Source organism: Haliotis cracherodii, unplaced genomic scaffold (assembly GCF_022045235.1).
Source record: "Haliotis cracherodii isolate W230 unplaced genomic scaffold, xgHalCrac1.p SCAF_14, whole genome shotgun sequence".
Lineage (NCBI taxonomy): Eukaryota > Metazoa > Mollusca > Gastropoda > Lepetellida > Haliotidae > Haliotis > Haliotis cracherodii.
In genome coordinates this window covers 8,257,244-8,285,054 of record NW_027266269.1, presented here as the reverse complement: position 1 = coordinate 8,285,054, position 27,811 = coordinate 8,257,244, and the positions used below count along the sequence as shown (strand labels likewise).

The 27,811-nt window shown below is 39.5% G+C and overlaps 2 protein-coding genes across 5 annotated transcripts in view; one reads left to right on the top strand and one right to left on the bottom strand.

Annotated features, from left to right (window-relative positions):
• Positions 1-12,195: 12,195 nt before the first annotated feature.
• Positions 12,196-21,565, bottom strand: LOC139460506 (talin rod domain-containing protein 1-like). The gene is made up of 2 exons (XM_071241979.1): positions 20,173-21,565; positions 12,196-13,174 (listed from the first exon to the last, which is right to left on the bottom strand). The coding sequence occupies exons 1-2, from the start codon at positions 21,077-21,079 to the stop codon at positions 12,951-12,953; spliced, it is 1,131 nt and encodes a 376-aa protein (XP_071098080.1). The 5' UTR covers positions 21,080-21,565; the 3' UTR covers positions 12,196-12,950.
• A 1,387-nt stretch (positions 21,566-22,952) lies between these two features.
• The window catches only part of LOC139461000 (GA-binding protein subunit beta-1-like), a 31,723-nt gene continuing 26,864 nt past the window's right edge, over positions 22,953-27,811 (top strand). For 3 of the 4 annotated variants that reach the window (XM_071242467.1, XM_071242466.1, XM_071242465.1), the window contains exon 1: positions 22,953-23,047. The gene's annotated coding sequence lies outside the window, so the exon portion shown is untranslated. The remainder of the gene's footprint in view (positions 23,048-27,811) is intronic. The other variant, XM_071242468.1, reaches the window with a different exon arrangement.

Here is a 27,811-nt window from a genome sequence, read left to right as displayed (position 1 = left end):
TCTGCTGAGAACAGATTGCATGGTACGTTTCTGATTACATTATAAGGTGTTATTTATCACTGTCAAATAGTGATGATTGGTTTGTTGTTTAACGCCGCACTCAGCAATATTCGAGCTGTATGACGGCAGTCTGAAAATAATCGAGTCTGGACCAGACAATCCAGTGATTGACATCATGAGCATCAATCAACGCAATTGGGATCGATGACATGCATCAACCAAGTCACCGAGCCCGACCACCCGATCCCGTTTTTCGCTCCTACGACAAGCATAGTCGCCTTTTGCGGCAAGCATGGGTTGCTGAAGACCTATTCTACCCCAGATCTTCACGGGCCCAAATAGTGATGACACCAGGTGTTCGTGAAATGATGCGGGTCCTGCCACATCCCCCATTCTCTTCAAACAAACATTAGCCAAAGCATTAGGCAAATCAAAGACCAGTAAAAACAAAGACAATACAAGTCATGAGATGCAGTTACCGTATTCGACGTAATAAGCACCCAGGGCCCTCTCAAAATTAGAAATTGGGGGTTCTTATTAGAATATTATTTTGGTGAAAAAAACAGAGTTGAAAAATCGTAAATTTCGGGGTTTATGCTCACAGCCTGAAATGTTTACATACGCCATATATTTTTCCAGAATTTAATTGCCCATAATTGAGGATGCATATAACACACGAGTGCGCATTATACACGAATAAATAAGTCTTGTGTACATTGATCAGTCAGAAGGGGTCCTAACTGGGATCGTGCATTAGCCAATATATTAGCAAATATCGCCGTGGGCGCTTATTAGAGCGGGACGCTTATTACGTCAAATACGGTATATGAAGTGATCTATTTCTTGTCTCTTTGTTGTTAAACAGCAAACTCAGCAATATCATACCTCAAAGTGAGATTGACCAATCAGAGAGCAGAACTACTAACCCCACATGAGCCGTATACCGTCAGTAAAAATCCAGGATTGTTGTTACTGACCTAATATGAGACCCTATACCGTCAGTAACAGCCATTTTGGATTTTCCAACACCCACCTCACATCTTTCACATGAAAATTCTAGTACAGAAATTCGATATTCGACACTGTTCTGTTTTAATATAATTAATTTTGATGTGCAAGGACGTTAATGCTTTTTGGGATCACCTTCATGACTTTAAAAAAGATTATATAAAGTTAAAATTATCAACAGGGTCTGACCTCTGAGGTTTGAAGAGTAGTCTCCCTTTGACCCTTTACGTCTTAGGTTGTAAGTCTTAAGTTTGATTTTTGACAAACATACAAAATAGTGTAAACCTTTCGGCATAATAAAATCTTTAGTTGCAGTATACTGTGTGAAATAAGGTTAGCCGAAAAATAAAATAAGCTCAATATTTTTCGGCTAACCTAAAATTACACCATATATTTGGCAACGAAAGACACCATAAATAATAATAATAATATTCCAGCTACATGACAGGAGCCTGGAAATAATCAGGTCTGGACCAGACAATCCAGTGATTGAAATCAGTAACAACAATCCACGCCATCTGAGTACGATAACACACATCGAACCAGGTCACTGAGTCCGACTACCCAATTCCTTCTGTCCCTTGTAACACAGCACGGGTTGCTGGGGACGTACTCTAACTGGGACGGAGGATGAGGTAACGTAGCCCTATACTGCAGGTGACATAACAACAGGCACTTCTCTAGGTCACAAAACTGAAATGACTCAATCTCATTAAAATCAGACCGCTAAAAAAAGATCTGAAGACATCCCATTAGGGGTCACGTCAGAATGACCTTTCATCCGACCAATCAGAGCGTCGCTTACCAGATTATGAAAGTGACGTTCGGAATGTCATTTCTAATCATCCAACCTCGAAAACTTTAACAAGGGGTAATCCGAACGATAGTTACGGGTTTAACGACTGAATCCTTACAATCTAGACCATCTATTAGCCATTCCAGAATGTTCTTTTGTTTAGGTTTCAAATTTGTAATCGAGAATTTGTCAAAATATGTTAGGAAGCGTAGTCGCCAATTTAAAATTAGTGCCCTAAAGCACGAGAAAGCTTTCTTCTGATTCGTAATTCCATTGGTCGGTAAAAGTTCACGCAAGGTCAGTCTGAAGTGACTCGTAAAGGGATGTCCTCAGATTTTTGTTTAGTGGTAGCGAGAATTAAGATCTGATTTTAATGAGATTGGAAATGACTCAACAATGAACACATGCACTGGGACATTTGATAAGGTGAATACCGTATTTGACGTAAGAAGCACCCCCCTATAATAAGCGCCAATGTTGACATTTGCTCATATATTGGCTAGTGAACAATCCCAATTAGCACCTCTTCCAATTCATCAATGTACACAAGACTTATTTATTTGCATACAATACGCACTTGTGTGTTATATGCACCCTTAATTATGGGCATTTAATTTTGGAAAAAATATGTCTGTCGTACATAAACATTTCAGGCTGTCAGCATAAACTACGAAATTTATCCTTCAACTGTTTTTTTCACCAAAATAATATTTTAATAAGAGCCCCCTATTTCTAATTTTGAGAGCGCCGTGGGCGCTTATTACGTCGAATACGGTAATACGCACTCGTGTGTTACATGCACCCTTAATTATGGGCAATTAAATTCTTGAAAAATATATCTGTCATGCATAATACGCACAGACCTTTCTTTTGTATCATTTCAGGTACATAAACCTAAAAATTTATGAATTTTCAACTGTTTCTTTTCACCAAAATTATATTCTAATAAGAGACCCCTATTTCTAATTTTGAGACACCCTGGGCTCTTATTACGTGGAATATGGTTAACATTATTTGTTCTCAGATTATTAGTTTTATTTATTTATTATTGCATACTAAGCAGTATTATTTAGTCCATTCAGAACCGACTGTGTTCATCGACACTAACATTATCAGTCATCCTCTGAGGTACTCCTCTACATTTGTGAAGCCAATCTCATTAAAATCAGATATTAGTTCTCGCTACTGCTGAACAAAGATCAGAGGACATCTCATTACGGGTCACGTCAGACCGATCTTGGGCGAACTTTGACTGACCAATGAAATGACCAATCAGAAGGCAGCTTTCTCGTGCTTTATGGCACTAATTTCAAATTGGCGACTTCGCTTTGGAACATATTTTGACAAATTCCGATTAAAAATTTGAAACCTGAACAAAAGACATTCTGGAATGGCTAATAGATGATCTAGATTGTAAGGAATCAGTCGTTAAACCCATAACTATCGTTTGGTGTACCCTGTGTTAAAGTTTTCGAGGTTGTATGATTCAAAATCACATTCCAACTGTCACTTTCATAATCTGGTAAGCGACGCACTGATTGGTCGGATGAAAGGTCGGTCTGACATGATCCCTAATGGGATGTCTTCAGATCTTTTTAGCAGTAGCGAGAACTAAGGTCTGATTTTAATGAGATTGTTGTGAACCAGACATACTGTCACTCTGGAATGCTATGACGTCAAATGCTTTCGTGATAACTGAACTCGCCTAGTTACAAAATGCGAGAACTACATCAAAGTTTTTCTGATAAATATTCAAATATTATATTTAATAAACGTGACATTCATAACCTAATATCATGATTATTTTTCAAATTTGGGTTTGAGAAAAAATAAAGATACTTATAACGAAAATTATTCCTTAGTCAAAAATATGAAAGATTTCCAGACTTTGAATCCCATTTATCAATGTGTTTCAACGAATCAAATTGCAGCATACACTTCCATCTATTAATGGAGTCATAAGGCATTCATAAGTAAGGCTGTTTTATTGCTTTGTAAATCAACGGCCTTATTCCACTTGCAACTCAGCGGCCATATAGATTACCAATGTGTTCAAAATATATTATGGGTCAGTGGGTCCAAGGTATGATTTCAAACACCGACCCCAAATGCAACTTTTTGGAGTGTAGTTTTTTCAGGTTTGGGGAATAATGTTACCTTTTGTTTGTTTGTTTGTTTGTTGTTTAACGTGCACTCAGCAATATTCCAGCTATATGACGGCGGTCTGTAAATAATGGAGTCTGGACTAGACAATCCAGTGACTGATATCATGAGCATCGATCCACGCAATTGGGATCAATGACATGCATCAACCAAGTCAGCGAGCCTGACCACCCGATCCTGTTAGTCGCCTTTTACGACAAGCATAGTCACCTTAACTCATGTATGTGTGAATAACGGACATGAGGGTTTATCTACAATTTTCTTTCAATCTTAATCTAGGGACTGGCCAATTTTTTATGGGAGAGAGGAGGGGGAGAGGGATGTGAGTGAGATTCGGAGTGTGTGTGTGTGGGGGGGGGGGTGGGGGGTGGGGGGGGGGTGGGGGTGGGGGGGGGGTGGGGGTGGGGGGGGTGGGGTGCGGAATGTTGTTGTCTTGTTAAGACAACATGAAAGAGGAGGGGGGTCACCAAAATGAATCACAACTGAGAGGGGTGGGTAGGGTGGGGTGGGGTGACGATGGAGGGGGCAGGGAAAGTGAGGTCATGAAAAATTGTTTAAAATAGGTTGAAATCAATAAAATGTGTTACAGTCCTAAGAACAAATTTCACCCACACCCACCCCTCCTATAAGTTATGACTGCTCCCTTGATTGGGCTTTGTACTCTTTGAGGAAACTGACATCAGAAATCAAACTGTTCCTCAGGCACTTTACAGTGATACTTTGGTAGATTGCCCCTGCATGGGTGGGTACCGTATTCGACATAGTAAGCGCCCTGGGCTCTCAAAGCTAGAAATAGGGGCTCTTATCAGAGTTGAAAGATCGTAAATTTTGTGGTTCATGCTGACAGCATAAAATGTTTATAAACAAGAGATATATTTTTCCAGGATTTAATTGCCCATAATTAAGGGTGCATATAACACACGAATGCATATTATACACGAATAAATAAGCCTTGTGTACATATATCAATCGGAAGGGGTGCTAATTGAGATTGTTCACTAGCCAATATATTAGCAAATCTCGGCATGGGCGCTTATTACGTCGAATACGGTACCACCTTCCTGACAACTTTCCCATATTTGGGTATATGGCATAGACTGAGTATACATCTTTCCTGACAACTGACTCACACAAAAAAAACAGGTAGCATTCTGCATCATCCAGGATCTAGCTGAGGTTAAAAAAGCACCTGACAAAACATTGAAGACACAATACGTTAGAAACAAAACAGTTAAAAAATGTAAATAGATCCACTATGTAACAAATACAAGGATTACAAACGTATCCATGGTCTCATTCGTGAGATGTTCTTTATACAGAGCTCCAGATAACTTTTTTAGCAATTGAGTTTTTACTCGAAGGTTTCTATTTTAATTGGGTTATTACATTTTCTACTGGGTAACCAATATTTTTTCACTCATCTGTTCATCACTCTATTGGGTTTTTCCCAAAATGAGTAAGCATTTTGAGATTTACAAAAAAATGAAATAATGTTTTATATGTATATAACTTCTGAATATAGGCTTGACTCTGAAAGCAAATTAGCTCGTAATTGTGTTTTGGAAATTAGCTCCATTGTATGCAAGCTGAAAAAGCTTCATTGGGTATTTATGCCTGCTGTTTTCAAACAATTGAGTTTTTCATTTAATGCATGCCTTTCTGTACGCAAGTTAATTGAAAGTAATTGGGTTTTGAATAGTTTTGGGGGGTATTTTACTCAATTACACAGCTTATCTGTAGCTCTGTTTATAACATGAAACAAACACACACAGGAACATCCCATCTGTCATAGCAAGGAGTGTCAGGAAACTAACGGAATCTAGACACGTGATTTCAGAGATCACACAAAGTTCAAGTGTTTCAAGTCCAGGGGCAGTTTCCTTTAAGGCAAGGGAGGTAACAATGCATCAAGGGGAGGTAAGAAGCATCAAGGGAGATAAGTCAAGCTTGAATTAAAATAGGAGAAAAAAATATGTGACATAAAATATCTGTCACATCTAACTGATATGCAGTCTCAATACAAAGGTCAAGGGATATGCCACTCAACGATTGATAGGGATATGTTTATCTTTCCATAAAACACAAAACTGATTCTCCTTCCTTATAAACCTACTGGCTGTTTGTGTAACTCGATATGGAGTTTATGAAATTGGGGTAACACCTTGCAGGAGGGCTTACAATCATTGTAAACCCTTGATAGAACAAAAACTACGAACAGTCTACGAGACGCACGTGCAGATTTCGCCATTGCGAGACGTACATGCTGCGGTCACCAGTTTCATTGAACCGAGTTCACGACTGCAGGCGATATTTCATCTACCATACAGGTTATACATTTGAGAGTTTTTATTATAATTATTTAATTAAAAACGTTGTATTTGCGATATGTCAGTTTATAAGTTGGACAAACCATGTCTCCTCGAGATTACTAGAGATTGTAAACCCTCATGAGAGGGAACGTCCCTCATGTGAGGGTTAACAATCTCCAGTAATCCCTCAGAGACATGGTTTCTCCTACACATAAAACACAAAACTGATTCTCATGTGTCAAATATATATCCAAATAAAATGACTAATCTGCTTATCCCCATCAAAAGTAGTACATCATAAACTAGAATGTAGATACACTATATAATTGAGGATATTAAAGCACATATCTGAAATATTAACACAAATTAGCAAAAAAGATTATGTTCAGTATCGTGAAAGATTTTTTTTCGTTTAGTTATTTCTTCGCAAAAGAATAACATATGTTACTTGTTTCCCTGAATGTTAACTGGCCTTTAAGGGTAGGGAGACACGGAAATTGTATTTATGGGGGGAACTTCGATATAACGTAGCTGACAATTTGTCAATTTGCAACAATAAATCAAACTTTTCCTAATTTTTATATTTTCTGATGCTGCCAATAATTGTTTTTTCAAATGTTGACACCTGTAAAAAGCCAATGTCCAAATGTTAAGGTACGGAACATACTTATTACAACACATGACAATGTAACAGAATAAATCTCATCCACTAGGGACATAAAACAAATAAAATTGCAAAAAAGGTGATTTCTGACTTAGGCAATGTATTGCATGTCCTTATTTCATTGGGTACTCAGAGGACTAGTAATGACGACTTTTAAAGCGCGGCCTTACTTCACTGGGTACTCAAGAGAACTAGTAATGATGACTGTTAAAGCGCGGCCTTATTTCACTGTGTACTCAAGAGAACTAGTAATGATGACTGTTAAAGCGCGGGATTATTTCAGTGAGTACTCAAGAGGACCAATAATGATGACTGTTAAAGCGCGGCCTTATTTCAGTGAGAACTCAGAGGACTAGTAATGATGACTGTTAAAGCGTGGCATTATTTCACTGTGTACTCAGAGGACTAGTTATGATGACTGTTAAAGCGCGGCCTTATTTCACTGGGTACTCAGAGGACTAGTAATGATGACTGTTAAAGCGCGGGATTATTTCAGTGAGTACTCAAGAGGACCAATAATGATGACTGTTAAAGCGCGGCCTTATTTCAGTGAGAACTCAGAGGACTAGTTATGACGACTGTTAAAGCGCGGCCTTATTTCACTGGATACACAGAGGACTAGTAATGACGACTGTTAAAGCGCGGCCTTACTTCACTGGGTACTCAAGAGAACTAGTAATGATGACTGTTAAAGCGCGGGATTATTTCAGTGAGTACTCAAGAGGACCAATAATGATGACTGTTAAAGCGCAGCCTTATTTCAGTGAGTACTCAAGAGAACTAGTAATGATGACTGTTAAAGCGCGGCCTTATTTCACTGTGTACACAGAGGACTAGTAATGATGACTGTTAAAGCGCGGCCTTATTTCACTGTGTACACAGAGGACTAGTAATGATGACTGTTAAAGCGCGGCCTTATTTCACTGTGTACACAGAGGACTTGTTATGATGACTGTTAAAGCGCGGCCTTACTTCACTGGGTACACAGAGGACCAGTAATGACGACTGTTAAAGCGCGGCCTTATTTCACTGAGTACTCAGAGGACTAGTAATGACGACTGTTAAAACCACGGCCTTGTAAAGCAAAGCATTCCATCCTCACACTCTTCAGTCACCGCTTGGAGAAATATGAAAACCATAAACAGAAGTAATTGTCATTATGTACTTATCATTATCGTATTATTATTAATAATATGTATAGTGCACTTCCTAATCCATAACTGCTCAAATACGCTCAGATCATGATGTATCTTATTATTACCCCAGTGATTGGATCAGTGAGCTCTCGATTTCATTCTCAGCTCCCTAGGGAGCATACAACCCAAGCCGCCCATGTGGCACTAGGAGGTTAACAGTCACACTGCCATCTCATCCTACGGGGTACCCATTCACTGCTGGATTACCAGCAGAGTATTTCTTATCGGTTATGAATATACAGAGAATCTCTGCTGTGATTAACTATATCAACACTATCCAGAAAAGTTAAAAAACTATTGCCCAGGAGTATAAAGTATCAAATCTAAATGATGAGCGTTGGTAATTTGATATCAAATGATAAGGAGCGTGAGATTCTGATGATCATCCAAAATTATTATTCAAACATTTTCTGTTATTGCAACAGACGTATCCAGTGTCTGGTAAAAAGTACAGCTGACAAGCTTCAGAGGCGGAGAGATTAGTGATGTCACTTGACCGTGATTGTCATGGTATCCGATCAAATGCAAAGCATTGTGATGTAATTTGATTGTACTTTCAAGTCCCGTTAATCCGACACTCGTTAATCCGACAATCGGCTTTATCCGACACAAGCGATGGGAACCGATTAAATCAGAGCTATTCAGACCCGTTAATCCGACAGTCTCGCACTGCAACTCTGACACACCTAATTTGCAACGAATTGCTGAAATCACTCATTAGTCTGACACAATAATCCGACACAATGATCAGCATACTCCGTGTTCATCTGCCTGCGAATATACAGCCCTGTGTTTTTGATGCGAGACGAGTCGGCGAGTAGCTGCATATTACAACGGCTGCAGAGATAAACTTGCTTCATATACAATATACAATATACAATTACTGCTTTAACTAAAAGCAGCTTTCTTAAGCATTGCGGCACTAGTTTCAAATTAACGACTTCCATTCTAGACTATGCTTAAAAAAGTATTTTGAGTCAGTCATACAGTCCTTAACAGTAGTTTTGTTGATACTACCTAATTTTGTTTATCCGACATACTCGTTAATCCGACATAATCATATGCAACCAACAATGTCGGATTAACGGGACTTGACTGTATCTCCTAAGAGATATCGCTTGCAATTTCACTGTAGCTCCCGGAAGATATCTCACCCAAGCGATATCTCCATGGAGACTGGTTATAGATGATAAATTACGTTCCTCCATTACTCCAATCTCATTAAAATCAGATCTTAGTTCTCGCTAAGCTAAACAAAGATCTGAGGACATCCCATTAAGGGTCACGTCAGAACGACCTTTCATCCAACCAATCAGAGCGTTGCTTACCAGATCAGGAAAGTGACAGTTGGAATGTGTTTTCTAATCATGCAACCACGAAATATTTAACACAGGGTATTCCGAACGACAGTCATACAATCTAGGCCATCTATAAGCCATCAGAATGTTCTTGTCATCAGTTTTAATTTTTTTTAATCGAGAATACGTCAAAATGTGTTTCGAAGAGTGGTCGCGAGTTTGAAACTAGTGTTGTAAAGCTCGCGAAAGCTGCCTTCTGATTGGCAAACGTCGATTAGTTGTCAGTCATTTCATTGCTCGGTCAAAATTCGTGAAAGGTCGTTCTGACAAGACCCGTAATGGGATGTCCTCAGATCTTTGTTTAGCGGTAGCGAAAACTAAGATCTGATTTTAATAAATTGTCCATTACTCATGAATACAATTGGGCCGATATGCAGTGTAGTCGCTATACGTAACCAGCGAATCAGGTTCAAGATTTAAAAGTTCCTAGAATCAAATACTTACAAGTGAGTGAGTTTAACAGTATTCCAGTTATATCACGGCGTGTCAGCTTAATGTTGGAGGAAAGCCTGAAGTGATGCAGGTCTCAGACGTTTACCACTTCGGTTAAACCCACGAGCACGGGTATGGTGCTGACAAACCTAAAAACATAATCAGGGCGAACCGGGGTTCGAACCCACAATCATAGGTTTCTGGCGTGCCCAAGGGAGGCAACTCTGCACAGCGAATCATGGCGCCTTAGACAACTGGGCCACCCGTGCCCCCAAATACTTAGAAGACTATTATGACAAGGAATAGTAAAATATAGCATTTTGAGGTTATATGTACTTCTCATTGCCACCTAAACATAATCATATTAACAAAATATGTCTGCTTGTGACATTCCCTATGATGGTGGGAGTGTTGAGTATTAATGGTGGTATCACAACGAGGTAACAGCCCTAATAAGCACAGTAGCTGTGCTGTCTATAGACAAATATATAGCAAGAACTTGCAAAAACAAAGAAACAGTTGTCAAACATTAATAGGATGTAAACACTGGCCAGATTTCAGGCATATAGAAACAATCTCTAGCAGTAACGAGGCGATAAAACACATTTGCAGAGCTCCAGATAAGCTGCGTATCTGTGTAAAATGCGCATCAGAAATGCAGAAATACGCAGTAAAATAAAATCCAAGCACATCAAATACGCAACGAACATTACAGATACGCTACAAAAATAAAACTTGTGCGTATCATCGAAATATTGTGAAGTAACCCCGCATATTCGATTAGCAAATCACCAACTTATTTTGAAATTATAAACTGGCATTCCGTCAAACTTGCCAAACTCCACGATGACAGTTACATCATGATCATTTGCCATCACACTTTCTTGTGGAAGTATCGTGGTATTTGTGAGTCCTATAAAGCTCTTGAACCCACACGACACCAGTTTGCAGGGACTAGATGAATAGTGTTTTAAAATATTTAACATAAATACCCACATGTGTAAAAACTAGAGGGTAACAGAAATTTGAATACCTAGATAGAATTACTGATACCCAATGATTTTGAAATGCATGGGTAAAATACCCACAACACCAAAAGCTTATCTGGAGCTCTGGATTTGCTCTCACAAGAGCAATCGTCTTTAGGGCTGATCATTTGATTTTCTTGGAGAAATTGGGGCTGGGATTGGAGGGCTGGTAAATCCATAAATTAGAATAATTATTATGCTAATTAGGGCTGGGATGGGTAACTGGGGTACCCGGGTCGGGTGGGTACTGAGTAGGACCTGGGTACCCAGAGAACTACTCGGACATGGTAAGTGATTATATAATTGTTTAATTGCAAAAATTATCTAGAACACTATGGTTACACTATAAGTGACAAATGTTCACGTTTCTTTCTGACTTTGCACACATTCCTTCTGACTTTATATGTTTGCATAATGATAAAACATCAGTCAACATCAGTGTATGCATGACCAGATCGGATTATACGTGTATCTAAATTTATTTTGACAGGAATACGGTCAATCTATTCCCAATCGGACATGCATTAACTATCTCTTGAGACCAACAGTGGGTTCCCGGGTAGAGTCGGGTAGTATGGAGGTGGGTACCCGGGTAGGAGCGAGTAATATGGAGGCGGGTACCCGGGTAGGGTCGGGTATTATGGAGGGGGGTACCCGGGTAGTAAATTTGGACTCATCCCAGCCCTAATGCTAATATACTTATCCTGATGAGAAGGAGTGTGAGGGTTTAAAGGGAGGTAACTCCGATGGGTGACCCTGTGGAGATGCACGTTTTGGGTTTTGTTTTATGGGATCAATTAGGGAGAGGTAAATTTCCTATGTTGTATCAGAATCAGGGTAATGAAAATCAAGGTCGTGTGATTGAGACCGCAAGAACCACGAAATGGATCTAGTGGTTGGTGTAGTTTACAGAAAAGTGAGCCCGGGATATATAAACGATGCAGGATAAGACATAATTAATTTCCTCAGGTTTTCCCCCAAAATATTTTTCACTAGATATGATCGATGAAAACATGAAAAAAATTAATTTTCTCATCTCGCAGAAAAAAACACCTTAATGTTTTGAAAAAGTAACTGAACAAAATATCACGTCTCTTAAAAATACCCCTGGAACCCTCCTTCTCATCCCTCGATAGTATCAGGCATAGTAACAGTAGTTAGCATTAAAATCAGATCCTAGTTCTTGCTACTGCTAAATAAAGATCTGAGGACATCCCATTACGGGTCACGTCAGAACGACCCTTCATCTGACTAATCAGAGCATCGCTTACCGATCATCAACGTGACAGTCGGAATGTGATTTCTGATCATACATACAGCCTTGAAAGATTTAACACTGGGTATTCCGAACGACAGTTAAAGTCTTTATGACTGAACCCATACAACCAAGGCCATCTATAAGCCATTCCAATATATTTGTTTGTTCCGTTTTCAAACTTTTTATTGAGAATTTGTCAAAATATATTTCAAGGCTTAGTCGCCAGTTTGACACTAGTGCCATAAAGCAGGAGAAAGCTGGCTTCTGATTCGCTAATGTCGACTTCTTGTCAGTCATTCCATTGGTTGGTCAAAATCCTGATGTGACCCATGATGGGATGTCCTCTGATGTTTGTTTAGCAGTAGTGAGAACTAAGATCTGATTTTAATGAGAATGGCCCCTATCAACTTGATTTTACTTTCTGGCCAACGCTTGAGGCCCTTATACCTTTCATGTCTTTGATAAGAAGGGTTGTCTTAATTTAAGTAAACTAAAATAACACTGTATCCCATTTTGCCTGTGATGGGCACTTAGTTGAACATCCCAGTGTTAACACTGCCGATTCTCGGTCCTATATATATTCCAATATCATAAGAATTAATATAACAGATTAAATGACTGAAGTAGTCTTATGACTTTGAAATGTTTCATTGATTTTTTTGTGTGTGACTTACACCTGCACCTTATTGACATATCTCTATAACTTGTATAAAGCACTTGTTTGTTGCATGAAGTGATCTATCTGGAAGAGGTTGATGACACCGTCGATGATGTTGTGTCGGAGGAGGCATCGTCGATGCTGTAGCTCATGATGATGTCCTGAAGCTGTGACGACGCCCGATCCATGGACTCGGTACAGAGAGCGATTCTCTCGCGATGCCGAGCGTTCATCACATCGTAGGCGAGGTCCCGCACAGATCGACATGTCTGGACGTTGGCCGACACGATGCTCATACAAGCACCTGCAACAGAGGAACTTTTGCTATATGGCAGTGTAATTATTCTTAAACAAGAGTCATCAGAAAGATGACATATCCCCCCGGCAGCTGTCTGTAAAGTAACCACTAGTAAATGTGCAATTCTGTATGTAATGAGTCAACAGTTGAATGTTCTTTAAGAAGCATACATTGTTTACCCACTGAATGGTTTTCGAATTCTGGCCTGGAAACGAACCCGTTCCACAATGGAGTCTAGGTCCAACTTCTTTCCATAAAAATTCATACAAAAAAATATCAAAAGGCACCACTTCAGTATGTGCCTGATAGCTGTGGCAAGTTTCGATCAAATACACTGAATGGTTTTCGAATTCTGCCCCTGAAACGAACCCCATCCCCAATTGAGTGTATGTCCAACTTCATTCCATAAAAATTGAAAAAAATAAAAATTAGAAAAATTCTAAAATATCAAAAGGCACCACTTTAGTATGTGCCTGAAAGATTTGCCAAGTTTCGATCAAATACACTGAATGGTTTTCGAATTCTGCCCTGGAAAAGGAAATGATTACTGACAGACGGACAGACAGACTGGCTGATCGCAATATCCCCCCGCATTATATGGGGGGAGGGGGGATAACAATGATTGTAACTGTACTACATTGTTTCTGTTGAGATTCAGTAGAAGTTCACTGCATTGCAATGGATAATGATTAGTCGTCAGGAATGTAGTACTATTTAATATAAGTAGTGGTGAGGAAGTTATTATGTTTAGATGCTTGAATTATCTGTGAACTTCCGGAATAGCACGGATGGGTGTCAAGCGTGGAATATTCTGTGATGTTGAAGCGACACTGGAATAGTCTGGCACTGGGTAGAAAGTGCTGGATGCTGGTTAGATTATATAAGTGGAGCCGATGCATGCCTGTCTCATCTCACATTGCATCTCACATTGCATCAAGACCAGCTTTTGTGTGAAGATCACTTTTCACCCTGGTGTTCACCCGAGGCCTATCTCGGAAGCATGACCACTGTTGCGGCAAGTTGATTATTATTCTTGTCAATGTCATTTCCACTGCTCTCACTTTTTACTGACCACTGCTATCATATTATTTATTGCCATTGAATATTGTACTACGAATCTGTTGAGTACTGCCATTGTAAATGCTCTGCAGTAATTCGTATTAATTAGTAAACCTAGTAATCTTTTTAATACAGTTGTTAAATGTATATCATTCGTTGGTTGGTTTTTCATATAGACTTCTGGGCTAACATATTGTTTCAATTTGGGAATCGACAAATAACACTTTGCTTTCAAAATAATTGCTTTTGTATAGCGACATGCATGTGTGTGTCTGTGGCTCCTTGTACAAGTGACCCAGGAACTTTCCGGGGTAGAATAGGTCTTCAGCAACCCATACTTGCCGTAAAAGGCGACTAACGGGATCGGGTGGTCAGACTCGCTGACTTGGTTGATGCATGTCATCGATCCCAATTATAACTTATACTAGCTGGTGGCGCTACGATTGAGCCCAGAAATTCCAGTCTAGTTTGTCAAGGGTGAAAATTGGACTTTTACACTCAGTTAACCCCCTTGCCTTGGGAAGATGGACCACCCAATCTCGATAGTCGCCTCATACAGCAGGCATGGGTTGCTAGAGAACTTTTCTAACCCAGAGCTTCACAGGGAAGTTTTCTTGATGGCAAGATTAATATCAGAAACACAAACGGGTCTGTAGCAGTTGCTTGGAGTGTTATTACTGAACCTTGTTTACAAATCTATGGCTCTCCCATACACACATGCTTAACATATCTCCTACTCAACAAACACAGATTAGGGGTTCAAACATCTCACCCTCTTGCCCCTAACCAGCGTTTCCTATCAAGTGTTGACAGGTTCGAGATACACTGCTGTGATGTAAGTAATGTACACTGCCTTATCAACAACCTGGAGGAGCAGCGCCCTCTATGTCTGGGTCAGGGGTCAATGCCCGACTAACACGGTGCCATCCAATGCTAAAACAAAACGTCCAGCATAGAGTTTAAATTAAATTAAATTAAATTAAATTAAATTAAATTAAATTAAATTAAATTAAATTAAATTACATTAAGAATATGTATACCTCATTTTTGAATTAACAACTGCACAAATGCGCTTAGACTGTGATTGATCTAGTCAAAGGCTTTCTTTAACAGTGAGTGAGTGAGTTAAAATGTAACGTCGCATCGGCATTATTACAGCCATATAGCAACGAGACCAAGTTTAAGATGTTAACAACTGAGTCATTTAAGCAAAGGAATATTTAAAATCAATTCATGCATACCATATTTAAAAACAATTTATGAAACATATTTGAGCATAACAATATAATACATTTTTAAAACACGGGCTATAGGCCACCAGTGACAAAAGCTAGGCCACCCTGCTGGGGATCATGGGGACAGGTTTTGAGATTCTTTTTAAAGTTTGTCAGATTTTCTGTTTCTCACCTAAAGGTAATAGACAAATCACGTCGTTGAAGTAATGCAAACAATTACTTGTCAATCTACGAGGAACTGAATACATAAGTAGTCTTAAAATAATCTGCCAGGCAGTCGGTCAGGGGGAGGAAAATTTTACAGAGCCCAAGAGAAAAGTTACTAGCCACGGGCAGGTGGGCAGGCAGTTATTTCAGGCACTGTCTCTGGGCTCAGGTTTCAGAGAAACTAGCGGGCATTCTTCGTACAAAGTTTCAGCTTTCGAGTCCTAGTTTCAGAGATGTCGAAATTGCAAAAAGTAGAAATTTAGGTTTAAAACTGGATCAGAATTCTGTGAGAACTCTCCAGAGAAAATGCAATGTTTCCGCTTCATAGACCTTGTGATGAAGTCTGAGTGCGGTATTCATGTTAAACTGCAGCATGGTATCTCAGTGGGGTAGCACTATAAAATTGGCATTCATCCGGACTAGTACAAGCAACCACGCACGCACGCACTCACGCATGCACGCACGCACTTTGTAAGTGCAATAATCTTGAACACGACATGAAACCCCATTTCACCTCACCTCACCATTAAAAAATTCCTATTTTATGTTTATATGGTTTATATGATTAGCGTGATTGGTCAAGGTGATAGTATTTCCCTAAAAACTGGACCAAAAAGAGAACAAGGCCTGTTAAAATACCTGTGAAATTTAAGAAATTATGAACTTAAAAAAAAGAAAAAGTTTTGAACAAAACACTTTTTTCCCAGTCTGCCTGCTAAGGGCGATTAGTTTTTTGACTCCTAGATAAATCCATGGACAATGCAGTTCGAGATTTCCTCAATGACAACCCAGCTCTCACACAACAATTATACACCAAACAATACCGCTTTCCTCACCACACCTCCAGCTGTTATCAACACACAAAGTGTGCATTAAATATAATCATATCTCCGTAATCGTTAGATCTAGGTCACGGCGAGGAGCATATTGCGACCACACCCTTGTCATTAGCTGAGAAGCTTGATCAATAACAGGGATCTACTTCCTCCTAACTTGGAGAGGCGACCAGGGTCGACTTTGTAACTGTGGACTACACAAGTCAATTTCAGTTGTCTTTGAATGTCAGGGGGCCCTGGGGGCCTTGAGATTTGAATCTTTGAACCCCTAAATTTTATACTTTTTTATATATATATATTTTTTTATTGTTCTCAGAGTTGGAAATTAATACAGTATTCAGTCTTGAAGGCATATTTCAGGTTACAATGATACAAAAATACAATCCTTTAACTTATAAAGGTTATTGAAACAATTTTGTACTTTATCAAAATTAAAAACTTGGAACACAATCAGAAACATAGCATGTATCAAAAAGTTTGAATGTTTAGAATAAAAGTGAAATTTTAAACTATTTATGACAAGGAATTTGAACACTTCTAATGCAAAATCTTTTTTTTATTTTATAGTTTACAGATTTGGTGTTCACACATTATCTAAAAAAAAAAAAAAATTATTTGTTTTATAGATATTTTTTTATAAAAATTTGCATGAAGTTGTTGACTAGATCAGTAGGTATATTCATGGGAAAATAAATAAATAAATAAATATCTTCTTTAAATTAAATTATTTTGTAAAGTGGGAAGGGGGTACATGATCCAGGAATCATTTCTCTTCATGTCTTGTTTTATTAAGAATTAAACATTATTTTAACTGGAAAGAAAAAGGTGTTAAAAAATCTCATTGACCGTCGCACGGGACAAGTTAGTTTTCAGTTTGGGCAAGAAAGTTTGCTGTCACTACTTGTCAGTGGGTAAGCGGGTCATTTCAACTTGGAGGTCAACAAATCTGTACTAAAGTATGCACTTCGGCCCCTTTATTACACTACCTCATTATAAAGGGTTTCAGTTTAAGCATTGATTTGGTTTGTGTGTTGTTTAACGCCGCACTCAGCAATATTCCAGCTATATGACAGCGGTCTGTAAATAATTGTGTCTGGACCAGACAATCCAGTGATTGACATCATGAGCATCGATCCACGCAATTGGGATCAATGACATGCATCAACCAAGTCAGCGAGCCTGACCACCCAATCCCGTTAGTCGCCTCTTACAACAAGGATGGGTTTGCTGAAGACTTGTTCTTAACCGGATCTTCTAGGGCCATCCCCGTTATCCGACTTGATGCTTTTTATTAATTTTATTCAAAATTTCATTCAATATTGTTTACATTATTTTCAGCGAAATCCTGAGCGGAAGTGATTGGCAATGTTTTTCGGGCAACTAGAAATTCAGCCAGGGCATGTGGTTTTAGATTCCTCACTTGTTCTTCAGCAACTGGATTTGTTTGTTTGTTAAACGCCGCACTCAGCAATATTCCAGCTATATGACGGCGGTATGTAGTTATATAATTGAGTCTGGACCAGACAATCCAGTGATTGACATCATGCACATCGATCCACGCAATTGGGATCAATGACATGCATCAACCAAGTCAGCGATCCTGACCACCCGATCCCATTAGTCGCCTTTTACGGCAAGTATGGGTTGCTGAAGACCTATTCTACCCCGGAATCTGCACGGGTCTTCGGCAACTTGAATTTTTCTTTTTTTAAAAATTGAACCTCTAAAGAAAGCAATTTCTTCTGCAATAATTGGCTATCCCTATATTATTTTCCATGAGTATATATATGAAGTCCCAGATGTACAAGAATAACTGTACATTATGTCTACATCTGTTGTAGTCTATTGCTCCATGTGACAGATGTGCATTAAATTTGGATCACCAGATTTCACTGCCAGTCTAGTTGTAACTGTGTCAGCTGGTTGGTTGGTTGTTTAACGCTGTACTCAGCAATATTCCAGCTAAATGATGGCGGTCTGGAAATAATCGAGTCTGGACCAGACAATCCAGTGATTGACATCATGAGCATCGATCCACACAATTTGGATCGATGACATGCATCCACCAAGTCAGCGAGCCTGACCACCCGATCCTGTTAGTCGCCTCTTACAACAAGCATAGTCGCTTTAAGCATTGAGAAATGATTCAGAGCTACAGCCCTCAAAAGCTTCTAGTCAAAGAGGATAACCATCAATTGTTTTTCACTTGTCCTCAGCACAATTTAGTAGTCACTGGCCAGCGGACCAGCATGAATTTCAAAGGCTGATGAGGGAGGGACAGGATTTCATTCAGTGAGTGAGTGAGTGAGTGAGTGAGTGAGTGAGTGAGTGAGTGAGTGAGTGAGTATGGTATTACTCCAGCAATATCACGGCAGGGGACACCAAAAATGGGCTCCACACATTGTACCCATATCGGAAACTGAGCCCACGTCTTCGGCGTGACGAGCAGAGGCTTTAACCACTGGGCTACCCTGCGTCCCTCATTCAGTGATGGAAAGATGCTGGATACCTAGGTGCTCCTAAATCTCGTAGAATGGGGAGGGGAGGGGATGGGATTAGAGGGACAGGGAGAGTCTTGAATCGTGTTGAACACTTAGTCAGCAATATTACAGCTATGTCACGGTGATTTCTTAAATAATAAGACAAACTAGTGACTGATAGCATGAGCATTGTCCTCCACCATCAGGGCAAGGTGACACGCAATGAACCAAGTCGCAGAGCTTCACTGCCCCCTGAAGATCCAGGCTGGAATTGGAATTTTGATTTAATTCTAACCCTGATCTTCACAGGGGGAGATAAATATGGGTTGCTGAAGACCAATTCTGACCCCGATCTTCAAATGGGGGGGGAGAGATAAATATGGCTTGTTGAGGACCAATTCTAACCCCGATCTTCAAAGGGCAGAGATAAATATGGGTTGTTGAAGACCAATTCTAGCCCCGATTCTTCACAGGGGGAGATAAATATGGGTTGTTGAAGACCAATTCTAACCCCGATCTTCACTGGGGGGGGTGGATAAATATGACTTGTTGAGGACCAATTCTAACCCTGATCTTTCAGTGTTAAGATATATTCATTACTTTCAATTGACCAATTTTTTTTTAGTTTCCCGATTCCACTGACGAAGTACAGGTGCCACTAATACTCAATCTCATTAAAATCAGATCTTAGTTCTCGCTCCCGCTAATCAAAGATCTGAGGACATCCCATTATGAGTCACGTCAGAACGATCTTTCGCAAATTTTGACCGATCAATGATATGACTGACAAGAAATCGATATTAGTCAATCAGAAGGCAGCTTTCTCGAGCTTTACGACACTAGTTTCAAACTGGCGACTACGCTTCGAAACACATTTTGACGTATTCTCGATTAAAACAATTAAAACTGATGCGAAGAACACTCTGGAATGGCTTATAGATGGCCTAGATTGTATGGATATAATCATAAAACCCGTAACTGTCGTTCGGAATACCCGAAAAATATTTCGTGGTTGGATGATTAGAAAACAGATTTTGACTGTCACTTCCATGATCTGGTAAGCGACGCTCTGATTGGCCCGATGAAAGGTCGTTCTGACGCGGCCCCTAATGGGATGTCCTCAGATCTTTGTTTAGCGGTAGCGAGTACAAAGATATGATTTTTATGCGATTGCACTAATACTTTACCTAAAATTGACTTCTGGCTTTCCTTGGCATCAGCTGTGAGGTGTGCAGGCTTCCCGATAAACCCGTCTTCGGTTGTGAAAGTCACAAGGGCATGACTGGCCGTCATTACAGGATCACAGAAGGCAACAATTCGACCAAGGTGTCCAGAGTTGGGATGAGATTTAAAACACTTGATACTAGCAATCAGACAACTTGTACTAGACGTCACACTTTTCACACATAGCTTAAACTGTTCTTGGTCACTCGAGTCGGAGGCATTTTCACCAGCGGTACGACAAACATCCGTCATTATTGACAAAGCTTGCGATATATTTGAGCATATATCGACTAGAAACTGTGAATGAAGGTCGTGAAGTCTTGATCGTTTGAGTCGAGTGCAGCTTATTTTTATGTCTAGATTTGCTCGACAGATTTTATACCTGTCGATAATTCCTGCTTGAGATGGGAAACAATCGGGGTAGTCGATTGCAATGAGGTAAGCAATGTGACCGCAACATTCAACAAGTCTAATCACAAAATCTGACATATCTTGGATACAGTTGCTAATGTCGTGCCAGTGAACTGCGGCCACACTGCTGACTTGAGAAGCAACGTCTTTCATCAAATTGCTCAACCGACGTAAAATATCCAGGATTTCATCCCGACAACGCGAGTAGGATTTCGTGAAAGGTGAAAGATCTTCACTGGACACTGGTCGCGCGTCACATGATATCAACAACAGTTCTGCAATGGATTGCATCTTTGAGTGACACCTGTCACATGTCATTGCGACCCCCCTGGCGCTGTCCGTGGGCATTACCATTTGATGCATAGGATTCTGAGGAATCAGCTGATCTCCCGTTAACACTCTCCCTCCACCAATATCAACCAGCAAGTTACTGCATAGTGTCAACATATCCATGTGCATTATCCATCATGTGAAAAATAACATTTTCAATCTGTACGTGACTGGAACGTATTTCATGAAATCCACACGATGTGCAAGTTGATGCTTCTCTATCATTGCTTCTTCTGTGCCTGTCGTTCCTTTCCCGCCTGAAGCAAATTTAAAACAATAATTGCAATGAAACATCGTTTATGCTGGAGGGTCATCCCAAGCTGTCCTCCTGGTAAACGTCACGCATGACTGCTGTTCATCGTCAACACATTACTCAGCTGTCAAATCTTCCTCTGTTACTGTTCTCTGAAAGCACGTGTTGTATGCAAATGAGCAAAACAATGACGCAGCGATCCGCGGACCATTGCTGGGCCCCTCTTGTATTAGCTATTTCATCAACTTGCAAATAATTCGCGCTCCTAATAACAGCTTCACCCAGCTATTTTAAACATGCCCTAGCCCTGGCAAACAAAATCTGCTACTTCCCCAGTCTTGTATTTGGACTTTGGGTGTGGTCCACACATGGAAGAGTGCACTTCCGAAAGCTACATTTTCCTAACAACATATCACATTTCTCTTTGTGGTTAATGGATGTCTGTCGGACTTTTGACATGCATACAGAGTTGTGATATATGATTTTGTTGATATGTCATGGCCATATAATGTTTTTGGCTGATGGTGTAAATTCTTAGGTGTGTAAGGCAAAAATAGGACTTCTTCGCACGTAGACATTTATAGGTGATTTGTGTTGAAATGGGGTTTGATGTTGCGTCTGTCGAAGTGCGCGGAGTCGCCACACAGATGAAACCTACCTTGTCAGCTTGCTAACGGGATTGTCCTCTTTGGTCACGTGGACAGTTCGTCCGACCTCGGATCAGAAGATCCATTGTTCGAATCCCATCACAGGACTAGAAAATGTGATGGCCGCTACGCGTTTAAAATTATTGCACATATCTAGCGACGTACATGAATGTGTGTGCGTGTGTCTGCTTGTGCTAGCTCACTGAGATACCATGCTGCAGTTTAACATGAATACCCCGCTCAGACACAGTATCCAAGGCCGTAGTTAACTTATTTTGACAGGGGGTGCAAATATTTGCATAAGTATCACTTGTCCCCAACTTGTATTTTCATGATTCAAATAAAACTGTTTTCCAAAAAAAATCCAGGGGGCGTTGTCTGGTTAGGACCCGATTATTTGCAGACCGCCGTCATACAGCTGGAATATTGCTGAGTGCATAACATACAATGATCCCCTGACACTAAATGTTCCGTTGGATTGTGTAATGTGTACGAATAATTATGTCGTTTTCAATTTGTACAGTTGTATGTTGTTAATTTTTCCTTGGTTGATAAAAGTTTTGGAAAATAAACATTAATTGAAGAATACCGACACCAGGACACAAACCAACATTTCTTTTATTTGCAATCGATTAACTCATTTAAAAATATAATTTACAATAACAGCCAGCATTCGAAGAAAAAAGGGCGGTAGGTATTGTAGGGCGATATATAATTAAGATATTTCCGTCATTTATTCAGAAATATAGAGCTACAGTTACACATATAAAACCAACAAAAAAACGATTTACATTTATATCATTTCAGGTATGTGATATAAAATGTGTTGTAGTGAATATAGTTTCACGCACTCAAAGTTGGTCAATCTAATCAAAGCCCGCGCTGGGTCACATTCGGTTACAAAAAAAATGAGAGGGGGAATATAGTACGTGGTAACAAACGCATATAATACGGAGTAAACGCCTCCTCGTATTAGAAATAGAAATTGCAAATGCAGTACTGGTCCCAACTTTCCAATGCGTTCCCCGAATAACACATAGAGACATTATTACAACGCGGAGTAATCCACTATTTACGTCAGCAGCTTCCGGTTATACGCATCAAGCAAGCTACTTCCGGCAAAATAGCCGTGGAAGAAAATTACGAAGATTTAAGTGTTGCCCTTCGTTTCTGTTTAGGTAAAATATACATTTAAAGGTAGGATATTCCTTCGTCTTATATGTCTGGACTTTTGTCTGTGTGACTGTAGCGGAAGTGAAGTAGATGAACGTCCTTTTCCGTTCTGTCCACATGCAACTTCCGCTCATCTGATTAAAAATGGCGGATGTTGTTTCTCGTGTAAAATTGCACGTTCATTTCACATTCTTGATGATAAGATCGCTCTTGGAATGTATACTTTCTTGCATACAAATATCACTTGAAACAATAAACGCTTGTGCAAGGTTTGTATTGTCACAGTACACGCCATCTTAGATATTCGGACACTCGCTAATTTGTTTAGTTTCAATTAAAAAAGACATGATTCACCGATTGCGCGCTAACAGGATGAGATCTTTTCTTTCCGGGATCAGTCGAGAGTTTTATCAAGGCTTGTTTGTGGGTTTATCATCTCGTTTTCAATCTATTCATGCTGACATGACGCTTGTTAGCTGCTGTCGGTGACAAAGATTATAAAGATATTTTCGTTTGTTTGTCCGATAGGCTAGCCAACAAGAGGTAGCCTAAAGTTAAATGCAACTTCCATTTAGGTTATTTATGGGTACATCAGGGAATGAAAGCAGAAGTGTTGTATAACTACTCACTAAAATACAGTTGTGTTTTATTTGTTAGAGTCCCCTAATGTTGGGTAATTATGTCACGGTAGCTGGAGCGGTCACTATGGTCTGCCAAGCACTAACAGTAATTTAATACACAAATTATTGCTGAAGTCATGTCATATGTTAAGACTGAGCAAGTGAATTACATTTTGGCATTGCATCAACAACATCTCAGCCATATAGTGACAAGAAACTTTTACAGTGATTAAGTCGTATGTAAGATTTATGAGTTTGACATGGTTTGTTGTTTTACCAGCTATCTCATAGCGGTCTGTTAATAATTGATTCAGGACCAGACAATCCAGTGATTGACATTAAGAGCATCAATCCAGGCAATTGGGATATGATGAATGCATCAACCAAGTCGGCGAGCCTGACCACCCGATCCCGTTAATCGCCTCTTAAGACAAGCCTAATCACGTTTTACGGCAAGGATTGGTTGCTGAAGACCTATTCTACCCTGGATCTTCACATGTCTTTACGTTGATTAAGTCATATGTAAGAATTATGAGTTTGACATGTAGTATGACTGGACCCTCCTGTCACTCCAGGAGACCCTTAAAATTAAGCAAAGGTAAAAAGTTGCAGTGTTTATAAGATTAAGCCTGAAAATCAATGAATGTCATAATCCTAATTGTTAAAACAGGGATATCCCTAGGATTCCAAACTAAGCATCCTTAGGCAAATTGGGAAGAAGTCTTGATATTATACAAAATTCAATTTTGAATGTTCTTAATTTTGTAAATTCTGAGGAATTGGTAATTTTTTTTTTTTCAAATTGGAAATTTTTGTTGCTGATTTGGGGCAGAATATCGGACTCTATGCAGGCCGAGATAAGTTCCAGTTATAGTATAATTTTAGGGGCCCTGTAAGTGTGTCATACAGACCCTGAAACAAATATATCCAATACAGCCCTTGCAAGTCTATGATGTTTGGCAAGTGTAGATTACTGTAGTATGAGTATCTGAAAATGAAAATATGTTTTTACATTTCATAAGTATAATTTAACAACTGTTTTTTCTGTAAATTATTTTCATTTCTAGGGTTCCCTATGGCAGTAGACCTCAAGGATTTTGCTTAGTTTGGAACACTGCCCTGGGTAGATCTTAGTGATAATATTGTATTTGACGTAATAAGCGCCCAGGGTGCTCTCAGAATTAGAAATAGGGGGCTCTTATTAGAATATTAATTTGATGGAAAAAAACAGTTGAAAGACAAATTTCGTGGTTTATGGTGACAGCCTGAAATGTTTATGTACGACAGATATATTTTTTCAGAATTTAATTGCCCATAATTAAGGGTGCATATAACCATGATAACACACGAATAAATAAGTCTTGTGTACATTGATCAATTGGAAGGGGTGCTAATTAGGATTGCTTACTAGCCAATATATCAGTGCTTATTAGAGCGGGGTGCTTATTATGTCGAATACGGTATGTGGGTGAGTGAATTTTTATTACCCTGTGGGTATTCATGGTTAGAATAGGTCTATGCCAGTTACAAGAGGCGATCAACCTCCCAAGGCAAGGGAGTTAACTGACTCAAAATGTCCAGTATCCACCCTTGCCAAACTAGGCTGGAATTTATGAGTTCGACCAGTGACTATTACGAGTTATGTCCCTTCTATGTCCCTCCTAATGACCAATCAGATTCCACCTCTCATATCCCTTACACTTACATTACCAGCCTAGTTCAGCAAGGTTGGAAACTGGACTTTTAAAGTCGGTTAACTCTCTTGTCCGGGACGATGGCCGAGACCAGAATCAGGACAGGGGAAATATATGAAATAACAGCATGTTGAAAGATTTTATTCTAGATTCTAGATACAGACTGTGTAAGGTCACAGACTGAGTATACCACAGTTAATTAACTCCGCCTGTAAAAACTTGGAGACCCTGCTATTTCCTCAACACACACCCAAATTAGGATAATTTTTTTTATTCCAAACAGTTACAAATAAGCAATCTTTATTCACCCAAAGGATACCTTGTCAGGCCTCAAAGCTGCGACTAAAACGGTTGCCAATGCAACCTAAATTTCAATTTGTCTACTGTCTAAAATTCAGATGCATCAAATGACTACCTTGAAAATATCTTGTGGCGACATAATTCTATTGCTATTGCTACACATATGTTGACACAAATACGCGTCTGCTACTAATTGAACTCACAAACAATTCCTTCTAAAGTCAGCAATGAACCGAAAAAGGCGACTATGCTAGTCGTAAAAGGCGACTAACGGGATCGGGTGGTCAGGCTCGCTGACTTGGTTGAAGCATGCCATTGATCCCAAATGCGTGGATCGATGTTCATGATATCAATCACTGGATTGTCTGGTCCAGACTCGATTATTTACAGACTGCCGTCATATAGCTGGAATATTGCTGAGTGCGGCGTTATACAACAAACCAACCAACCAACTATATAATGACTCCCAATTATTTGTGTTAGATGCCAGTATTCCCAGATATTGCGTACTGAGTCAATTCAGGGTTAGCATCCCTTTTGCCTATATGGGTCATTCTCTAAAAAAGCAACATTTCCTGTCCAAATGAATTTTCTTGAAAACAACTCATAATCCTGTTTTCAGATTACTTGATAATGAAGATATTTATCAGATGTATGCAATATTCTGATCAAATTGCTGTTATAACCTTATGTTAGCCAGCAAAATACGTTAAATGTGCAGAAATGTGCAGAAACTTGTTGTCCACAAATAAAAAATCAAACTTTCTCAAATTATCTTAAGTCTCTGGGAACAAATACTTCCCAAAGCCCTGATGATTTATGTAGCATGACATCATGAAAGGCTGATAACAGCAGAAAAGCTGTTGGTTTTCCACTTGGATTCATTATTTTTGGAAACAGTGATCTTGTCCAGAGTAATAGTGTCTGTCCTGTCACCAGATAGTACAAATACAAATAATAATTGCTCCTTTGGTAAGCCAGAAGGCTATGGTCTTTGCAGGTCTCTTCCTTTCCAGTACTATCATGGCACCATATGCTCAAGCAATTTATATTGGTGCAGTGTCGTCAAAAGAACTGGTAAATGTTGTCTTTCGATGTGTACTTTTTGTAGGTGTCTGTGCTGTCACCATACATTTTGGGTTCCGAAATTGTTATTAACAAAATCAAATATAATGAGTATATTTGACTGTCAGAATGGAACTCAACCAGTGTGCTTTTATTATTGCAAGAGAAAAGTCATTGCCCTAAGCTGGCATTATGTCATAGTTTGTCTCTCCTGTCACTGTCTCTGCTGTCACCTAAAAAAAAATGACAGGACAGACATATTTAGGCAACAGCACAGACATACAGTGTTCAATAAATGTTTCAACATATATATATTAAAAGACAAAGAAAACATGAATGGTAATGTATTTTGTATGTTTGTTTGTTGCATGAAAATCTGAATATTATTAACATTTGGGTCAATAAACACTGATTACACTGCACAGTAGATCTTTGGTAACAGCACAGACTTTAAATAGTGACAGCACAGACACATTTCAGTGACAGCAAAGACATTTTAGGATTTTTTTTATCATGTTGACACAAATAATGAACAATTATTCATTTACTCGCATTACTGTTGTACATAATTAAGAAATGTAACATATTTAGCAAATTTAAAGGAAAGTAATGTTACATGATCACTTCAAACACCGTGTCTATGCGTGAGGGAAAGAGAGAAGTGGAGGTGTATGCTGACAGAATGGTGTGTATGAGTGGGAGAAAGAGAGAAGTGGAGGTGTGTGCTGACAGAATGGTGTGTATGAATGAGGGAAAGAGAGAAGTGGAGATGTGTGCTGACAGAATGGAGTGTATGAATGAGGGAAAGAGAGAAGTGGAGGTGTGTGCTGACAGATTGGAGCGTATGAATGGGGGAAAGAGAGAAGTGGAGGTGTGTGCTGACAGAATGGAGTGTATGAGTGGGGGAAAGAGAGAAGTGGAGGTGTGTGCTGACAGAATGGAGTGTATGAGTCGGGGAAAGAGAGAAGTGGAGGTGTATGCTGACAGATTGGAGTGTATGAATGGGGGAAAGAGAGAAGTGGAGGTGTGTGCTGACAGATTGGAGTGTATGAGTGGGGGAAAGAGAGAAGTGGAGGTGTGTGCTGACAGAATGGAGAGTATGAGTGGGG

What these genes read in the sequence shown, in the direction of transcription:
- LOC139460506 (XM_071241979.1), bottom strand. Translation starts at nt 21,079, where the DNA reads ATGCACATGGATATGTTGACACTATGCAGTAACTTGCTGGTTGATATT. An exon ending in AAGCCAGAAGTCAATTTTAG is followed by an intron (nt 13,175 to 20,172) that starts GTAAAGTATTAG and finishes CCTCTGTTGCAG; the next exon opens with GTGCTTGTATGAGCATCGTG.